The following is a 13,965-nucleotide window of genomic DNA, read 5'->3' on the forward strand; positions in this document are numbered from 1 at the left end:
CCTCCTTTATTATTCATATTATTAGTATTAGTTGTGATTTTGTTGTGATAAAACCGAGTAGCTTATGTGCATATAGAATTATATTTTTCAGGTCTACAATTTCGCAGTTTTCCCACAAAATAAAAGAAAGTGAATTTGATTTCATTAAAGCTGCAGTAGAAAGTAATGACGCTAACATGGACGACAGGCCTACCATCGAGAGAGCAACTGATGTGTCCAAATTATGACGTTAATATTAAATAGTACGTCGAAGCAATTTAACTTTACGCTTTAACATTTAGCCATATTTCTGTAATTATTGTTGATGAAACTGCAGCTTTTTTATTCAACTGCACAGAGACGAATTTTGCCAGCGATGAGGTTGAATCTGAGGGCAGGTTTCTGTCGTGCTGTGATTCTATTTTCTTCATTTTATTCTTTTTTTTTATTTTTATGTATATATATTTTTTCAATGCCCGTCGTTTTGGATGCTAGTTGGTCTGTGCTTGTGTCCGCAGCGGAGTGGGTCTCGCTCGGGCACACTTCGAGAAACAGCCGCCCTCCAACCTCCGCAAGTCCAACTTCTTCCACTTCGTCCTGGCTTTGTACGACAGACAGGGTCAGCCTGTGGAAATAGAGAGAACCACTTTCGTCGACTTTGTAGAGAAGGAAAAGGTGAGTTTGCAAATTAAATATACAAACACACACACACACACACACACACACACACACACACACACACACACACACACACATATATATATATATATATATATATATATATATATATATATATATATATATATATATATATATATATATATATATATATATATATATATATATATATAAGCCTTATTATTTATTTTCATCGTCTCACTGCCTGTAATAAAATATTCAAAGGAAAGAGTACAATGTTTAAATTGCAGCGAAGCATCGACTGACGCCTGACAATATAGTCAAAGTGATAAATTACCAAACGCACACAGCAGGGATTATTACTCCCGAAGGCTTTCCTGATGTGATTTTTAGACGTGGGTTCCTAAAAAAATATAATACTTTCAGACTTCTGATTATATTTGTCATTACTCTGACTTTCTTCATAGCTGCAAAATAATGAATATTACACATATTTACAGCAACTTTTGCGCTCATCTACCGAGAACCATATTGACTTTTATATTCTGTGACAGCTCAGCACAGCATGCAGCCCATTCCTGCAGGTGCTCTCCTGACAAGCTTCTTCATTTTCACATGTTTTTTTAAATTTTCTTTAAAAAGGGAACTTTCAATATTAGTCTTTGAAGTCACATCGATATAGGAAAATGTTTTACTTATTAATAAGTGCTGCATTTATTAGCATTTAACAACGACTTCTTTATAATTAATTATAGTCAAATGTTTTTGTGCTGCCCAATAAGAAGACGTTACACATTGCGCGTTGTCGTGTTGGGGGGAGATAATAAATGTGTAGGAAGTTGTATCATTTTAAAAATAGGAAATAAAATAAAATGAAGCTGTGGGAGAACGGTAGAATAGTTTAGGTTACAAAGCTTAAAAACAAATTTAAAAAACAGTGTTTTAAAAAAACAAAAAACAAAAAAACAATTAATTATTAAGAAGTTGGGTTTCTTATTCTTTGTCAAATAGCCTCATTAAAAGTTACGGATTCCTTTTTTTTTTTTTTTCTAACTCTTCTCTGCAAACTCGATACGAAGAGGTGAGAGAGAAATGAAAACTTAATTTCACTGTAGATATGAAGTTATATATATATATATATATATATATATATATATATATATATATATATATATATATATATATATATATATCAAGTTGTAGACATGCAGTCGAAGTACCAGGACGAGGTGGCTCGCTTGTCTGCTTGCTTTTACCGGGTCTGGTTTAATTTTCATAGGAAATGACGGGGGAAAAGACCAACAATGGGATCCATTATAGACTTCAGCTCCTCTACAGTAACGGTGAGTTTGGTTTCCATAATTTTTATGGAGCAATAACAGAAGCAGCGTGTCAATGAAACGTCAAACGCAAGTGAGAAAACTCTGGAAATAAATGTTTTAGGTGGTCACTTGGTTGAGCTTCGGTTTAGAGGTTTTATAGTTTTCTTCTATGGATTTATTAGCTTTCAGGCAACATGAAAGATGATAACTTCAGATATTTTTCATAAATGAAAAAACAAAAGCATGTTTTTTAATTATTATTTGTATTATTTATGTATTTATTTATTGCTGTTTCATTTGCTTCTACCAATAAACGCAGTGTATTTCTCTTTAGGAGTAAAAAACTCCAAGCTGCAAAATAAAACGTCTTCCTTTTAAACTTTTTTTTTTTTAAAGTCTTCCTTCCTTCGTTGAACAATTAAGTTGTATTGATTATGTTTTAGTAGACTCCTGCTGTGCTTATTTTCAGTCTTAAGTTGATACTAAATATTTATGCAGATAAAATCAACACAGTAAAGACAGCAAATTGAATTTTCAAGTTCCAACCAAACTGACAGCGTGCAACAAATACTGAAAGTCATTATTAACAGTTTAGACTCATCGTTTCCATGAAGTGGCTCGCAGGGGAAACCAGAAAGAATACATTTTGTGCTCAGAGAGATTCCCCAGCCCGTAAACGCTTTGACTTTTTAACGTGTGTGTGTGCAGGGATCAGGACGGAGCAGGACTTGTATGTTCGTCTCATTGACTCTATGACTAAACAGGTAAGACGTGCTTCCTTAGACTAAAAAACAACAAAAAATGAACTCTACAATGGTTGATCTGACTGTTGCCCCCCCCCCCCCCCCCCCCCCCCCCCACCCAGCCACCCAAACCCAGCCACCAACCCCCTCCTCTTGCCCCCCCCCATGCATGCCTGTGTCTGGGACCCTCAACTTCAGCACAGCACAGCCTGCTTGATAAACGACCTGTCTTACCTGTGGAATACATTTACAGAGGCCCAGAAAAGTAGAGGACATGTGTCCTCATATTCTACCTCTGCACAGCAGCTAGTGAGGGTGTGTGTGTGTGTGTGTGTGTGTGTGTGTGTGTGTGTGTGTGTGTGTGTGTGTGTTCACATGAATGTGTGTGTGTGTGTGTGTGATTGTGAGTGTGTGAATCTCTCGGTCGTGGCGATGTGTTAGTGTTTGAGAGAGACAGTGATGCATGCCAGCTCACTCTTTGAGGACCTTGACCCTCATTTCCTCAATGTGAAACAGAACAAACTATCCCAGAGTGTGTTATTGCCAATTCAATCGCACAAAGAAATACAGAGCAGCTCATGTGGGCTGGCGCACTACTGAGGGATTTCACCGCTCGGATGAATTAGACAACGAAGAAAGTGAGCCTCTTCAGCGCTGTTTTGATATCAGGTCTTTTGTTTTGCCAATTCTTCCTCTGGTGCCATTAGGCTTGAAGAGAGTTTGTCTGAGATTGAAAAGAGTAGGAGGAGATGTTGTTTGTGCGAGAGCGTGTGTGTTTGCATGTTTATCGGCGCCCGCACGCGTGTGTGAGTGTGTGTGAGATTGTGTTTGTGTGTGTGTGTGCAGGGCGATCACAGCCCTGGAGAGCATGTTGAGTGGGGTTGGAGGGGTAACCAGACTAGATTTTTGGACGCTGTGCTGTATGGACCAGATGGTGCACTATACTCCAGTCTGGCAGTCCAACTGCTCACTGTACACCACGTATAAACATACGTGCATGCACAAACACATATGCACGAGCAGTAGTACACACACACCAACAATTTTGCTCTTACTGTCTCTGTCAGAACAGAGAGTTCCTGTTCAGGAGGACTGGATTCCCACGATACACAGATTTGCCAGATAGACAAACACTACTCCCAGATGAAAGACACACACACATGCACACACATCTTTCTGTTTTTTACTTGCCCCCTGCATCGTAGTTTGACTTTTTTTTTTTCTCTTAATACACCACTGAAAAAATGTAAACTACAATCATTTTAACTTTCTGTTATCTTTCCCCCTCCCCTTTCTTTAGGCCATTGTTTATGAGGGCCAGGACAAAAATCCAGAGATGTGTCGGGTGCTGCTGACCCATGAGATCATGTGCAGGTAAAACGCAAAGCATTTTATACCACATTTCTCACTCCGAAGATGTCTTTGTTGGTGTAAAGAGGGGGCAAGGACATGAGGAGCGCTGCTAAATTGCAATAGAAATCTTATCATTTTCCTCAAAGTGGGTTGGGGAGACGGGCCCTGGCCTATTTCTGTTGTGCGTGTATGTGTCGGTGTGTATGTGCGCGTGTGCATCCCTCTCATGTTCAGCTAATTAGGACAAGGAAAAGCTCATTACTCAAACCCATCCTCCTCAGTTTGTGTAATACATGCAGTTTGCTGTGTCCTGACAGTGAGCTATGTGCAGAGGGAGACAGACTCAAATTACACATAAAATAAAGACACACACACACTCAGTCAAAAGTAGTAAGCTGGGAGGACTCTCACAGTCTCGTTGCATGCATTCACAATCAATAAAGGCATCACACAGCGTGCGATTGTCTCTTACAAAACCAGCCATCTAGAAGAACATGTAAGAGTTGCATGGAGAAAAATGGCTAGTGGCAAAGTGCAGACACTTCCTGGTTATCACACAAGGCAATTTAGACCACTTGTTTTCATATGCTGCAGGAAACGGTCGAGATCAGAAATCTGATCTGGCTCTCCAGTCCTCTTGTCCTGGGGGACTTGAGAAAACAGGGGGAGGGTCAGTCTCTCTCCAGCCTTCTCTCACTTGCTTCGATGTCTTTCTTCATCTCCTCCCACACACACACACAGATACAGTAGATGCACACATGTAGTCAGACACAGGTACACACAGACATGCAAAGGCTCAGGTGAGCAGACAAGAGAGAGAAAGGTAGACGCAATGATACTTTTTGGGGGGGAATACAGAAGGGGGGGTGTCGACGACACACAACACGCTGTTACATAGCGGTGCAGTCAAATGATTCAGAAAGGACTCGTCACATCAGTATGCAACCCCCTTCTACCCGGCATGCACTACTCTCCAGGTCCAGTGGGACCACTCTGTGACCCACTTCTGAGAGAGAGAAAGAACAAGCGAGAGAGAGAGGGAGAGAGGCGGGATAGAGGGAGGGGACGAGCACTGAGGAAAAATAGAGAACATAAGATGTCTGGTTTTGTGATGTCTGACAGAAATGGAGCTAACCTGAGCCCTGGAGGCTAATTCAAGTTTTTATCCAGTCCCATTCAAGCTCGTTCCCGTTCTCCTCCAAACTTTGCCTAAAAATCGCCCGGCTGATCTCGCCTACTGTAGTGCAAAAGCCCCAGTCTTACCTTGACAAGCTAAACAGAAATCCAACCCATGCTTCCTCTTGAACTCCACAAAAGTCTCACGCCCCCTTTACTCCCACATCCCTCTCCTATATGCTCATCTGCTTTCTTCTCCCCTTAATGCTGCACCTTATCTTGCTCTCGCTGCTGTTTGCATCCAGGTGACTAACCCCCCATCCTTTTATTTGTCTCATCCCCATCCCCTGCAGTCGATGCTGCGATAAGAAGAGTTGTGGCAACAGGAACGAGACCCCATCAGACCCTGTCATCATCGACAGGTAAGCAAACTTTCCCCTTTGACCCCGGCACGATGATGCGCTGTCACCGCAAACACAAGTGCAGCAGGTATAACTGTGGAGGGGTGTGTGAAACAAGCGCTGTGGGCCAAGTACAGGAGCAGTAAATAATGGCAGAACATACAAAGCATGACGAGAAGCCATTTCAATTTTTAGCGAAAGAAAGCAGTTGGAAGGGGTCTTTGACATGTGATTTGGCTGAGAAATTGCAACCTGCAGGCCTAATAAAGCAGCCACAGGTTGTTTTCTGGGGGGTTTTGAGGAGCCATAATTGTCTGTGTAAGCAGAAAGTGTGAAACGGCAGTAAATTATATTCCAGCTGTAGGTTTGTGTTAGTGTGTTTGCGTGCGTGAAGTGGAGGAGCAATCACGGAGCAGTCGAGCTCTGCTTCAAGTGTGGTCAAACAGCGTTTGTGTGGTCGTGCTGATGACTTAGCTGATGAGCAGTTAGGGTTACAGCTACTACGCTCTGGTGTGTGTATTTCTGTGTATAAATCTCACTCGTGGATGGCTATTGTTAGCTGGGTTGTTTTTTTTTACACACTCACAGTCTTTTGCCTTTCTTCTGCTGTCATAAACTACCTCTGACTGATGCAGCAGCTTGCAGGATTTATAGTCAGAGAGATTTACTGTCCGGCCTCTGCCATGTGTGTGCGTGTGGCACGCGGGAGGACGAGGGAAGGTATTTTGCTCGTACTCGAGCTGTTCTCGTTCGTGCAGATTTAAGGCGGTTCTGATCAGGACTTAAAGAGAGCTGAAGAGACTTTCCATGAAGGAATTTGGAATGTATTTTCTGATATTCAACTATGTCCTAGCCACTGCGTCATTGGGTAAAATGAGGCAGATTGTAGTCTATCTGATGTCTGATTTGAATTTGTCACATTTGAGTGTATTTGTGTGAGTGTTAATGAGGCAGTGACCTGTGCTATCTGATGAACACAGCTGTCCCGTTCTCACTGCTGCTCTGTGGAAAGCTACTTTTTTACCTGTGCGAGTGTGTGTGTACATATATATATATATATATAAATATATATATTTATGTGTGTTCAAGTTTGTGTGTGTGCATGCGCCACCCTTGTTCCGCTCCACTGAAGCAGAAGGCCTCACCTCAGCGCTCCCTGAGACAGCTGCACCCCACCACGTGGCCTCAGACAACACGCCTGCCCATCACTCTGTGCCATATTTCTGATTTTTGTTTTTCATGTGTGCATACTTGTTGAATTTCTCATCTGCACGCTCCGTTGCTCCGTCTTCACGGACGCCATGTGAAAACTTTTTCTTTGGGTTTGCCGCGGTTTGAGCACGACCAGCCTTAAGTGAAGCGGCCTGATCCTCCCGCCAACAGCTTTTCCAACACTGAGCATGTGTTGTGGTCGCTCGCTGGCGGTATTCCCCCGACGCCTGATGGCTCAGGTGTGAGGGCAGCATTAACGAACAACAAATTAGAACAGGGGGAGAGAAAACAACAGCAATATCTCTGTTTTCCTCTCCAGCGAGCACTCTTTCTGGACAGCAAAATAGGTCAGGTGAGAGGAGAGCAGTTAGGAAAGGTTGGGGGGGTAGCTAGTTTTTAAAAGAGGGGGGGGGGGGGGGGGGCAAAGGGGATTAAGCAGAGGAGGGTTTATACGTTTGCTCATTTAGTACCAATATATTCTTGGCAATTGTAATAATCAGGGATTCATAAACAAACAAACAACTGTGAGGCTGAAACTGACTCAATTACCATGAGCTCCCCTCCTTCAAATTCATAAAGAAATACCATCAGCAGCCCCTCTCCACCCTTGAAGTTATTTAGTTCGTTAAATAAGGGCTCGTTAGCCCTCTGCTGTTTCTCAGAGATGATTAGATTTTACAGCCCTAATTAGCTGGGCTAGCTCTAACTCTTCTGGAAGAGTAATGGGTCTGATTGCCTAATTAGCTCTCTCTCGTTAAGATTGGAGAAACAGGCCACTGCAGCAAAACCACGGGAATGAGGAAAAATAAAGTCAGCTAATGAGAAACGTATTTGATTGTTAGGAGAACAAATCTGGTACAGTGTGGATTGGCAACGCTTTTGGGTACTGTACTCGCTCACCGGGAGAGTCTCAGCCCTTTCTTTATCTCGTCCCCACCCACCCCCTCTGTTGAAAAGAGAATTTGTTTGGGCTTTAAAGCATCTACGAGGAGCAATATGCTTCAGATGCTTTGTTAAGAAGCGTATTTGTTTAGGCAGGAGTCGCTTTAACGCGACGCCAATCTGTACCGCTTTCTTGGCTGTTTTGATTTAGGACTATCGTGGCTCGCGTTGTCATCTCTCTCTCTGCTGTCTGATGTGGATCAGCGCTGAGGAAGGAGAAGAAGAAGAAGAAGAAAGCAACTCGTGCCATATTTTATGTATTTAACCTCAGTAGCAGCGAGTTCTTGGAAATTCAGTCAGACCTTGACATGACACATTGAGTCTGTGCTTGACACTGGGCAGGAGAAGCATCTGAAAGGTGTGATGCTCCTGTGCTTCTGCTCCCCAGGGAAACATGTGTGGTCCACTTTAGCCTCTTACAGAAGCAGGATAATATGAGGGGGAGCCCTTAACCCCTAAACCTCCACTTCCACTTCTCCCCATCACTCTCGGTTAGCATGGGGTTAATCGTATTCAGCCACAGTGTATGATCGCTCTATCACGTGCCCTGATGGGCCCCAAATCACAAACACATTTCCCTCTCACCCATGTAAAGCTTTTTTTCTCTCCCTCCCTCTCTCTGAGTCTTATGTTTGTCTTCTCACTGAACTATTTTAGTATATGCACTTGGTATAATTGTGGACAAATGTGTCAGCCCTATTTGCAGTGGAGGGGGTATGGCAATCCCTCCAGCACCATGTGTCCTCTCCTGCCTCTTACCACCTGTGTCCTGTAGCCCTTTCCTGCTCATCCAGCTCCCATAGGCCTGCTGCAGGGTGTCCCCGAGGCTGGGAGAGCCTCTCTGGAGGGGTGGGATAGAAACACTCTGTGACCAGCGATAAGAATCCACTGGTTATCATGCGTAGCCCGCAATCCCTCTTCCGTTTGCAATGCCAGGACGGGCACAAAGCGGTGTCAAGTTTACATGTACAGACAATGTTATTTCAGGTTTATTGCTGTTTTTTCTTTTCTTTTTTTGAGGGTGTGTTGGTGTGTTTGCCTTTGCACACACTCCTGCAGCCCGCTGTTGATGTGGCCCATTTCCTCGCATGCGTGTCTGTGCTTGTGTATCCGCATCAGTGTTGGTTATTTCCCCAGGAGCAAGTGTGTGTTTTGATAGAGGCCATTTCCTGACAAGTGTGTGTGTGTCTTGAGTGAAGAATGTCGGGCAGGAAGTGCTCCTCCCGGGGAGGGTGATGTCATGGCCAACAGCTTCCTGTTCTCTGAGCCAGTGGAACAGGCTGACTCCTCAGCTTCACGGTGGGTAGTTAGCACTTGTGAACCAGGTTTTGGTTCACCTATCAGCTGTGTCGGGTCTACACCTTTGCTTAAAATAAAACACAAATAAACATCGGGGCAGCGTTTTTTTAAACACATCATTTTTCCAGGCTCATGTATGGCTAGTTTATCTCAGGTCCCTCTCTTGCAAGCAGGGAACCCCCTTATTGTTTTGGTTGTTATGTTTGGATGCACTTCCTGGGGTGAGAGGTCATGTGTTGCCTTGGCTGGGCTAACGTGCACTAGTGAATAATGTATGTCATTGACTTTATGTCAGCCCTGCCAGCCCCCCAAGCAGAGCCCACCCATGTTTAATTCATCCATCTCATTTGTGTGTGTGTGTGTGTGTGCGTGTGCCTGCAAATATGTGTGTGTGTGTGTGTGTCATTTAGAGGCCCAGTCTGCACCTGTCCAGCCATTAGCCCCCTTCTCATTTGCATTTGATGCTAATGCGGTTTACTGGCAGTGCCTTCCGTCCCCGTAGCTTAGTTTCATTTTCATATCCATGACTGTGTTAGTGAGAAGGTGAAGGCTCACACTTGCACCGCAGTGATCCTCTCACTGTACACGCTGACACCTGAAGGTCTTTATCATTTGCTTTTCTTTTCCACATCTTGGGTCAGTTTTATTTTATGCAAGATTGTGATTCTTTTTTTCTTTCCCTTTTTTTCTCACAGCTGGTTTTCTGTTGTCCATCTGACCACCTATCAGTAGTTTGGCATTTCTCTAGGAGGGAAAGAGAAACTAGAAGCACCCTGGGAGTGACACTTGCACGTTCAAGTTGTCTTGCACTGTCTCCCCAGCGACTTTTTTTGTTTCCGTCATAACTTTTATGATCTCGCCTTGGCTTGATTTGTTGCCTTTCTTTATTTTTTTATTTTTTTTTTGGGGGGGGGGGGGGTAATGTGCATTTTCTTTTTTGTGCAGTCTTAAGCAGGATGCTATGGGAGGCTTTGAAAAGTACTGGCCCTTAGCTGGATCTGGTTGTTTGAACGGGGCTCGGGGGCAAAGAGGCGAAGTTGCCGGCTCATCGATATGCAAGCAGAACTCCCCTACCTCAGGTGCTAACGGCCTTGCAGAGCTGCCTGAGCTGCCTCCAGCCCAAGTGCACATGCAGGCATGCGCATGCCCAGTTGCAAGGAATCCACAGGCGTTCAGAAATATAGCATGCACAGATGTACACTGACCTGCAGCTTTTTGCATCTGTTTGCTTGTGTTCTTGCCCCCCCCCCCCCCCCCCCCCCCCCCTTGCATTGGAGGAAAGCATGTCCCCAGGGTACGGGCAGCTACGCTGATTGACAGCAGGGAGTTTGGAGGTCGAGGAGCCTCTAAAACAGCGCTGCCACTTTCTCTCTCATACAAACCTACAACCTCCCCCCAAAAGCTGTCTCACTTTTATTTGCGATAAATTACCACGCAATTCTCAGAGTTTATGCCTGGGAATTGTTCTGGGGGGGGTGAGTTACTTCGTATCAAATTAACCCTGGATAAGTTCGTTTTGTGGAAAGGAAACAATTAGGTACATGTTGAACACATTATTTTATTAATGCTTTTTGTGGGCATGTGTGTGTTTGTGTGTTTTTGTTTGCTTAATTCTTTCCCCCAATAAACTAAAACTGAGCTGCAATCCCACTTTATAGGTATTTAAGCTGATTCTCTCCCCCCTGCTGAATGAAGGTAACAGCCAGTTTATTAGTCCATATAAAACATAATTTACAAATGTCATAACAGTGAAAAGTTCATAGTTTCACAACACCAGGGTTTTGGGATTTTTTTGTTTGATTTTTGGCCGGAGCCACATAGCACCGTTGTAAGCTCTATTTTCTCTCCAAACTGCTTTGTCATTACTGCTTGACATTCCCCGCTTGACCTGGCTGCTCTCCTTGGCTGTTCCCTCTGCCTTTGTGTCAGTGTTTGTTCTGTCCCAGAATGGAGGGGTTTGGCTGGCCAGAACTGACCCAAATGAGTAGCGTCCTACTTCTCTGAGAGCTATTTAAGACATTTTTTGGTGTTGGAAATTGCAGGTTAGAGAGATAGGGATAGAACGGGAGTGAAATAGAAGGAAGATATATTTGCACATGCAAAGGACCTCATGTGCGAGTGTGTGTGTGGTGTACTGCAAGTGAGGAAAGAGTAACGTTTTCCAGGATTTAGTCCATGATTCGCCCTAGAAGATGCGCTCAATTTGCTTTTCAAATGAGGCGTGAAGAGCATGTGTGTGCGCGTGCCCCTCCAAGTGTGATGCTATACATTTGGACGTGCAAAGCTGTGTGTGTTAGTGTGTGAGAGGCTTTGTTTTCCCCGTGCTCTGATGTGCGCAACCCACTAAGTGCTCTCTCACAGCCAATGTGATACACAGCTGCCCGTGTTGCTGCTCTTAATTGAATAGACACACCAGCTCCTCTCAGTGAAGGATACTCGGGCATCCTTTCGTAGCAGGCTGAGCCAGTGTGTCATCAAGCAGTGTAGCTTCAAGCTGCCCCGATCGCAGCCCTCACTGATGATTCATTGTTTACTGATTGTTTATGCTAAGTGAGGACACAGACAGTATGTCTCATGCCAGCTCCATACACCTCCCCAACCCTCCTGATGTTTCACTTCCTATCAGCCAGTAGTCCCTCCTCTGGTGTTTTACCTCAGCGCCGTTGCCCAGGATGTAAGTCCAGGTGTCCAGGATGAGCGCTTGTGACACGCTGTGCCCGAGCAAGATGTATATTCTGTTGATTGTTTTCCATCAATCTGTCCAGGAAGAATGGATCGCTGGCCAGGCGCTGCGAGCGGTGCTCTCAGTTTCACATGTCACAATGGAAGGAAAACCTGCACGCCATGTGGGAGATTGGGGGGTGGGGGGTGGGGGGAGATGTGCTCTGTGATATCGGCCTTGGGATCCTGCGACAAAGTTACAATATTAAAAGTCATCTTCTGATTATTCTGCGCAAGATTTGCTTTTAGGTCCAGCGTTTTCAAAACCATAAAAAGAAGAAGAAGAAAAAGCAACCAAAGGCTATTTAGTTACTATGTCATCCTCTCCCAGTTAAACCTCTTCATATCTGCTCTTATATATGAGTTCTGTGACACTGAGCTTGACTAATTTGAGCTGCGATGTTAAGAGACAAAAGGAAATCTTCAAAGTAGCATCTCTGCCATAATTAAATGTAAAGCAGTGGACGTCAGTGTGCAGACAATTATGGTCAACAGCTCAGTTCGATCAAAGGGATGATATATTCTTACATTCCTAATATATTCTTTTCTTTTTAACTTTGCATTAATCAACAACAAATGAGACCTAAGCACATGTCACTGTTCCACCTCAAAAAGCAGAGCTGGATTTAAAGGCCTTTGTTTGTGTTTATGTAACTCATGTGGGGAGACAAAGTAAGGCGTAGGCAATCGACTGAGGCACTTTGTTGTTTTACACCGCCTTCACCCCCCCTCTCTTCTGTGCGCGCCTCTATCGTTGTTTGCTTGTTTACTGAGTGGCTTGACCTCACTCGGAGAAATGTTCACTTGTTTCCTTTGCTTCTGCGTCTCCTTCTGCAATCTGTGTTGCTTCCTCTGCTCTTCTCCATCCATGTGTCTCCCCTATCTTCCATCTCTCTCCCTGTCTGTCTGCCCCTCTGCCTATGTGTCTTTTTCTCTTTGGTCCTCCCACTCAGAACTCCAGATTTAACTCTGGAAGCTTTTCGGTTAATCACACTTGGAATTTTCCTCGCTTTTTGAACGCTTCTTCCTCGGCAAACGCGTTCCTCCTCGATCTGCTCCTCGGCTGCAGGAGAGACTGCGCGCTAATTATCCCCCCAGTTATTGGCTTCCCCAAACACAGGAGCTGTGATTTACATGAGGTGACATTCAGTTCAAACACACAGACCTTTGCAACCTTTTTCTCTGGAAAACAATTAACAGTGCCGCTTTCTCTTCTGCCTCTCTCTCTCTCTTTGCCGTACCTTCTCTTTTTTCCCCTCGCGCGACACCGCTCCCTCCCTGCCTCCCTCTTCCTCTGGCTATTGTCTTCGCACAAACAGACAAGATTTACTGCCAAAAGAATGAAGGGGTGTGTGAGGTGTGACTGGCAAAATTTTTTTATATTTTTTTTGTCTTAGCAGGCAATTACTTGCTTGTTAATTTACAGCTATTCTGTCGAGGTAGCTTTTCAGAGAGGAGTTTGGAGGAGCCTTCGAGAGAAACAGATAAGGCGCCAAGTTTAGTTTTGTAGAGCTGAAGAGGACTTAAATTAGGTCACGTTTTTACAAAAAGAAAGAAAAAGATAAAATAAAAGCACTTTATCAGATTCGTCTGTATTTCCTCCATTGACCTGAGTAAATATGACACACGCTCCCTCACACGCACACACCTATGAAGAGACGTATAGCCTACACAGGCACGTTCAAACACAAAGACAAACTTACAAGCGTGCCGTTAATGAAGCGCATCTCTCTTCTGTCATGACGCCCATGTTAGCATGACAAGATGTTTACACACACGATCACGCCAGCACCTCTGATGTGGGCCCGGATCAAAGAGAGATAAGAGGAGAGAGAAAAGAAGAGGCAGGGACGCGACGGTGAGCGTCAGGTATGGGATGCTTTTCTCTGTTTGACAGGAGGACGGTTGTAATAGTACCCCACTGAGAGGCTGAGAGTGAGACAGATAGACAGACAACAGAGAGGGAGGCGTATACCTGGAGAAATATATTCTGAAAAAGGGAAGACTTTTCTTCTTCTTCTTCTTCCACTGCAGAGGACTTCTCTGAACTCAACCTCATTCTCAAATCTGGAGGAAAACAATTAGATCCACCCGCTTCCCCTTGTCCCGCAGTGTAGATTACAAATGAGCAAACCTGGCATTTATCACATTACTACAAACATTTATTAAAGCCGGTTCCCCTCTAAAGCTGCAGAGATAACAGTGGGTAATTGCAGAGACTGGCTCTATTAGTTAAGT

At 44.2% G+C, this 13,965-nt stretch overlaps 1 protein-coding gene across 1 annotated transcript in view; it reads left to right on the forward strand.

Moving 5' to 3' along the window:
• The window catches only part of ebf1a (EBF transcription factor 1a), a 50,632-nt gene that overhangs the window by 593 nt on the left and 36,074 nt on the right, over positions 1-13,965 (forward strand). Inside the window, exons 2-6 of the mRNA XM_085364226.1 lie at positions 498-654; positions 1,898-1,961; positions 2,649-2,704; positions 3,984-4,057; positions 5,506-5,574. Of these exons, the coding sequence (XP_085220352.1) occupies positions 498-654; positions 1,898-1,961; positions 2,649-2,704; positions 3,984-4,057; positions 5,506-5,574 (420 nt within the window). The remainder of the gene's footprint in view (positions 1-497; positions 655-1,897; positions 1,962-2,648; positions 2,705-3,983; positions 4,058-5,505; positions 5,575-13,965) is intronic.

Source organism: Diplotaxodon limnothrissa, linkage group LG2 (assembly GCF_057381915.1).
Source record: "Diplotaxodon limnothrissa isolate DT_005_m linkage group LG2, D_limnothrissa_male_GT1.1, whole genome shotgun sequence".
Classification (NCBI taxonomy): domain Eukaryota; kingdom Metazoa; phylum Chordata; class Actinopteri; order Cichliformes; family Cichlidae; genus Diplotaxodon; species Diplotaxodon limnothrissa.